At 37.5% G+C, this 6,795-nt stretch overlaps 1 protein-coding gene across 2 annotated transcripts in view; it reads left to right on the plus strand.

Annotated features, from left to right (window-relative positions):
* The first annotated feature begins 1,297 nt into the window (after positions 1 to 1,297).
* LOC107664520 (multiple epidermal growth factor-like domains protein 9) overlaps positions 1,298 to 6,795 on the plus strand; it is an 86,318-nt gene continuing 80,820 nt past the window's right edge. For both annotated transcript variants that reach the window (XM_016455112.1, XM_016455113.1), the window contains exon 1: positions 1,298 to 1,902. In XM_016455112.1, coding sequence (XP_016310598.1) covers positions 1,401 to 1,902 — 502 coding nt within the window. In that variant the 5' untranslated portion in view covers positions 1,298 to 1,400. The remainder of the gene's footprint in view (positions 1,903 to 6,795) is intronic.

The following is a 6,795-nucleotide window of genomic DNA, read 5'->3' on the forward strand; positions in this document are numbered from 1 at the left end:
AACACCAAAAAACAACTACATATGTGTATGTACAGCCACACACATATACATATACATGTACATATATATATATAAATACATTCAATATATATATATATGATTTCAAACTAATAAAATGACAACATTACTACAACTGTAACTAAAACTAAAATAGATAACTAATACAAATCAAACTACATTAGTTTATCGGTAATCCTAAAAAAATAACACTGAGCCAAACGCACATGCTAAAATAACAACAACTTACTGACACATAGTAAGAAATGGTTATAAAAAACTGAAACAGAAGTGAAACAAGTAGTAGGAAAGAGGAGAAATAAAAAGCGATACTTATCCTTCGCCGGTGTACCTGCCCGGTGGAGTCGCACGGTAGAGTCGAATTTTATTCAGCACAAGCACGACGTCTTTCTCGTGTTTGTTAAACCTGCTTCAGGCAAATGGAGTTTCTCGGTCAAATTTTCCATTAACAGAGTGAATCCATTAAAGGGATAGTTCACCCAAAAATGAAAATTTGATGTTTATCTGCTTACCCCCAGGGCATCCAAGATGTAGGTGACTTTGTTTCTTCAGTAGAACACAAATGATGATTTTTATATAATATTAATTTATTAATATTTTACCTCTAATACACCACTATGTCCAACTGCTTTGAGCGCGCGCACGGCATCCGGTGCGTGAGGTGTGTACGCGCTCTGGCGTAGTTTACGCAAGCGCCGGCTTAATTTGTGTTCCGAAGATGAACGGAGGTCTTACGGGTTTAGAACAACATGAGGGTGAGTAATTAAAGCATCAAATTTCATTTTTGGGTGAACTATCCCTTTAATTTTAGCGCCATTAAATTATGCAATTTTTCCATAATGTGGTGTTAACCAAAGTTAAAACACTAGTTACATACAGGTAGAATGAACCCTGCTGATTTGATAGCTTTCTTAAAGGTTTTTTATTTATTTATCGTGTGTGTGTGTGTGTGTGTGTGTGTGTGTGTGTGTGTTGTTTCAAATTCAGTCAGTTTTCTTTGACAATGTTTCATTCTCACTGCTGGCTCTGCCTAGCCTCTTGTCTCGTTTTACTCGTTTAATTTCGTTTGACCTGTTTTCTTTTGTCACTTTTCAAGACAGGTCATAGAGTTGTCAGTTTTGAGGCTCCTCCTCGCAGTCGTATGATTGGTGCAGTGTTACGCCAATCTTCATGTAGCCTGCGGCTCTGATTGGACGGAGGCGTGGCCGTAGTAGGCGGGGTTTACTGCTGTCAGTCCCGCTGAAGTGAAACCGTGCAGTTTCACGGCACGATTGGACAAGTGGAAGCAATTGGCTGAAACACGGATTCGGTAGTAAGAAAAACATCTGTATAGTACTGAAGCATACAGTCGAAACGTTTCACATGGGGAGCTAAATAACAAAATGACGTGTATGCGTTACACTATGTTACTGTTCTCAGTTTTGGAGTTATTGTTGTTTGGATATACAGCTGGTTTGTTGAGCAATGAGAACGCGTCGCCAGGCGCGAGACTCCCGCGTGCTGTGTTGGATGAGACGTTGGAGGCGACCACCATCCCAAACCACTTACAGGAGGACGACAGGGACTCCAGGTTTTCACCTTTCACCCCCACACTGACCATCACATCCAGGGACTACAGGACCACTGGTAAAACTAACCAACTACAGCCCATCTGGTTGACCACCACGGCTGCGCTTCTGACCAAAACAATGGACGCTACCTCCAAACGCAGTAAAGTCAAAGAAAACTCCACTTTTACCACAGCACTAAACATTACAGTAAAACCTACTTCTTCCTCTCCGTTAAGTGGCACAAAAACCCCAACACCACCTGCTCTGGATACTGCAAACAGTTCATGGACAGTGAAAAGCACCTCAAAGCCTCCTGTCGTGACCACTGAGAGAGGTAGGGTCAGTTCTCATTCTTATCAGTGACATGATGTGAATGTGATGCAGTGTGCAAGTTTATATAATGCATGTTTTCCAAATGTTTGTTAAAATTGGACTGTTCCTTCACCAGATACCAAAAAAAGCAGGCCACCTATAGTGTGTCCTTGAATTTTGAGGGGTTGCATGAGGTTTACACCTGCACAAGCTGTTCTCATGTGCTACATTTGTTGTTTTATGTTTATTACAGTATACAGACAGAATGTTTCTTCTATTTATTCCCTAGGTCACTGAGTGCAGATTCAGACTGAAAGCGTTCACAATATGTAGTTGTTGTTCACTGCTTCCAGAAGATCAGTTTTAAAACAAACCAGTACCGTGTTTCAGTACACTCCTTTGTTTCACTTCACTTTGTAGGTCTTGTGTTAGTGCTGATCATTTGATCAGCTGTGTCATAAAAATGAATTGACAGATAAATCCTTTCCACAAACCTCAGTTCCTCAGTACAGCTGTGTGTCTGAAGGACATTTGAGATCAGGCCAGTTGCGCAGAGACAACCTTCTTAATTGCTTTAATGTGATTAATTACCAACTGACTGCCAAAAGAGGAAAACAATCATAAATCTTAAACCCTCTACTCATTTATCTTGAGTTACACGATGCCAAGCTGGCTTGGAGAATAAGGATGATTAATTTTCATTGAGGTCATATCTAGTATAGTATCAGTCACCTTTATGTCTGCTTTATCTGTTTAATAGAATGACGCATTAATCTGTCTGATTCATAATCTTTCATCTTGACAGTTTCTTTCTTGGAAAAAGGGTCAGAAATTCCTCTTTGGTACCATTAAATTTTCTTCCTCTGAACTTGGACATATGAAGTGACAGCAGTGGGATGAAATGCAGTTAAAAGAAAAGTCAACCAGTCATATGGGGTATAATCAAAGGTTCAGTTAAGACTGTATGTGATCTGCAGCCCCTCTGGAGTTCATTGGAAGTGATTGTACTGCAGGGAGACAGGTGTTTGGGATTACAGTAAATAAAAACCATCTCATTCTATAGCCCAAAGGCGACTGGCTCTGTGTCTGTTTGGGATTTGTTTCTGGATTTTAGCCCTTTGCTGTTTACTGCAGGTCTTAAATCGCTTCTGCAGAAAAGATATGATATGTCTCATTTAAACCACTGATTCAGCAGCTTAATATACATATGAAGAGAAAATCAGCGTCATCATATTTTAAGGCCTTTGTTGCTTTATTCATGTTTTTTTTTTTTTTGCGTTGGAACATTTGTCGTGATTATATATTTTATGAGTGAAGAGAACATTTCAGATGCTGACTGCAAAAATAGCTGGTGTTTGACTTTTGTTTCCAGTGAGGCAAGTTCGGTGCCCTTGTTTCCCCAGACATCTATGACACCATAATTTCTGGGAGCTTTCTAATAAGCTTATTAGAAAGCTTAACCTAAAATCATGAGCGGAATATTCAGGGTGCTCTTTCAAGTCGTTGTGATGTTAAGTAAATGTTTTGTTGTGATGATTCCATTGTTTGTGCATGTTTAATATTAGCAGTGGTTTGAGGAACCCTTAAAACATTCACCTCATTCTGTCACAAAATTATTTCAGACTCAGAAATAACACCTACACAAGTTATTGTAGAAGCAAGAATCAGAGCGCGACACCTTAACTTAAGTTGCTTTAACAATGTGAAATCATCCCACAGACCAGACTTTTTTATTATTACAAATGTTAGTGAATTGTATTCTTTATTGTGTTCCTTCCTACAAAGCACAGTGATCATTAATCAGTCTTGTAAACGCACTGATGCAGTATTATAGCTGTTGGACACACTGGTAATTGTCTCATTTCAGTTCCCGCTATTAAATTTTCTTCTTTGCTCTGTAGGTCTATTTCTGGAATAGTGTATAACAGACAAGCAATGAAAAATAAATCAGATTGAGTGAAATCATGTGTTTCTGTATTCAAGGAGCATCTTATATAGACATTATGTTGTGCAGAAATTAAGCTCACCAGAAAAGTTGGCATTAAATTGCATAACAACTACAGTTGTTAGTTTAGCTTAGAGACTGTTTGAACTTAGCCTAGAAATACGTGACAAAAGTGGGGTAAATACAGTATGTAAAAAAAAACGATTATCATATAATGATAAGTATCGCATTTTATTTCTCCTCTTTCCTACTACTTGTTTCGCTTCTGTTTCAGTTTTTTATAACCATTTCTTACTATGTGTAAGTAAGTTGTTGTTTTTTAGCATGTAAGTTTGGCAGTGTTATTTTTTAGGATTACTGATAAACTACTGTCATTTGATTTGCATTATTTGTATTTGTTATTTATTTTAATTTTAGTTACATTATGTCTGAATTTATTATGTCTGTATAGGTCTTTTATTAAGTTTTTTGTTTTATTTAATTTGAGTTATTTTAATACTTCAACAAACTAAATGGAAATGAAATAATATATATATTGAATTTATAAATGTGTATGTAAATATACAGTATATATGTGTGTGTGGTTGTACATACACATGTAGTTGTTTTTTTGGTGTTTGGCTTAGTGTTATGTTAGAATCATTATTATACTCTTATACCTTTTGTTCTTTAATATTTTGAATTGTTTTTAGCTTTATTTTTTGTTTTTCATTTAAATGTTAAGTTTTGAAATTTTGTTGTATGCATTTGGCATTTTTATTTAATCTCTTTATTTTTAAAATGTGTATAGGTAGTATTTATAAAGTTTTAGCTTTTGGTTTTGGATCTGTTTTTAGTTGTTTTAATACTACAATTGATTGCTTCTGTTGTCCTCATTTGTAAGTCGCTTTGGATAAAAGCGTCTAATAAATGACTAAATAAAACAAATAAAATATAGTCTACTTCACTTAGTTGGCAATAGTATGCACAGAACAAGTACAGTATGTAATGTTTTTTTCTCAAAGATTTTTCATTCATTTCAGACATTTTTATTGTTGAATGTCAACCACCCTATTCAAGATAATTAACAATTTACAAGAATGCAGTTTACAAGCAGATGTGAAGATTAAATAACACTTATAAAATTGACACTTGCATTGGCGCTTGTTTACAAGGCCAGAATTAACCGTTAGACAAAACAAGAATATGAGCTAGTATTTTTCCAGTCAGAATTTTTAATTTGCCCTGTCCCAATTTCAGTGACTCCTGTAATGTGTTGTTTTTATTGCAATGCAATCGGGGAAAATCATTTCCCAGTGATGTCTGTTCAAGCTGTGGTGGTCTTAGATAAGAGTCTTTGCCATAAACAAGAATGCACTTTATTTCGTCAAGAGTACGTATAATAAACATCATAAAAAATGTGAACAATACAATAAAATAAAATACTTTATTGAGATGAGATTGGTTTATTGCTAAACTGACTCTGTTATGTGGCATACTGATAATGTGGTAATTATTATTATTTATTTTTTTTAATTGCCAACAACATATCATTTGTTAATTGCAATACACCCCACACCACCATACAATATCTGTGATTCAGAGTTACACTGTAGCTCATATTGCATGTCATATTATGCTCTACGTTTGAGCAGTGTGTGGCTTATTAAAAACACAATTCAGACAAGGACAGTGAAAGTCATTTCATAAATCCCCAGCACTGCCGGACACACAGGCTCATCCGATGGCTGTTTTTCAGCCACCGCGCTGTCCTTGCTTAGCAGTTTCATGAACGGGTTTGAAGTAACATGAGCTCAAACTGATTGCTACTGTACACAGATTATAGACTTTAAAGTGTTCAACTGTCCAGATGTTGAATAGATTTTCGTAAGACATGCTGTAGTAAGTTCGATATGTGCTGCATTTGCATGACTAAATTGTTGCTGTGGTCTGAGTTACCCGTTGAAACAGTTAAACATTGAAAGCCTCTACATCAGTGGTCGCCAACCCGTCGATCGCGGTCGACTGGTAGATCTTTATCACTCTCCCAGTAGATCCCGAAAAAAAACAGTAAAATAAGTACAAAAATGCATTACATTTATGGGGTTATATCAATGCATCACTGAAGGGTACTGTCTTGAGAAAAGTTTCGATGGCAATGGCATTTTCTTCTCCTCCGTATAAAGCGCAACTCTGCTTTGTTTACAGCGGTAACCAAGGAAACGCTATAGTGCGGTCGGTTCATAAGCAGTGTTGCCAAGTCCGTGGTTTTCCAGCAGAATCGGGCTACTTAACACTGTTGCCGCGGGTTGTTGTTCATGTCCGCGGGTTGAAGCGACCCCAATAACGTGATATTTAGTCCCTGGAATGTGAATTTTACTGGAAGATCCCCGGCGAAAAATGTGTATTTTACCCCCGGAATGCGATTTTTACAGGGGAACCCCCTCGAAACGTGATTGGACTAGTTTTATTGCGAAAACCTGGCAACCCTGTTCATAGGCGCCACCTGCTGTCAGAGAGTGCGTCTCATTCAGACCTGCTGTTTTTGTTTCGTGCAGATGTGTTTTATGTAGCAAATAAGTAAATAACACCAGAAAGAAAGAAAAGAAAATCTGAAACAGCTATGATCGGCGCATCACTAATTAAAATACTAAGTAAAAGGCCTCAAATTTGAAGTACAATCTGGGATGTCTTTTTCTATCAATTTTTCAATAGGTAGATCTTGTCTTTCATAAAGGCCGAGGTCAGGGATCTTGGGCCTAAAAAGGTTGGTGACCACTGCTCTACATCATGCTCTGAATGGAACATAGTCCTGTGTGTTTTGCTTAGGTTTGGCTGTTTGAACATTTCTAAGTCTGTTGACATTAAACTTCAAGTAGTTTGTTTGATGTCTCATATGCCAAACTATGAGCCCCCGCGTCCGCCCCCGCTCCCGCGCCACATCCGCAGCAGCCTTCAGCAAAGCGGCGTCGTGGAGCCGGGCGTGGGAGG

Source organism: Sinocyclocheilus anshuiensis, unplaced genomic scaffold (assembly GCF_001515605.1).
Source record: "Sinocyclocheilus anshuiensis isolate Anshui unplaced genomic scaffold, SAMN03320099.WGS_v1.1 scaffold403, whole genome shotgun sequence".
NCBI lineage: Eukaryota > Metazoa > Chordata > Actinopteri > Cypriniformes > Cyprinidae > Sinocyclocheilus > Sinocyclocheilus anshuiensis.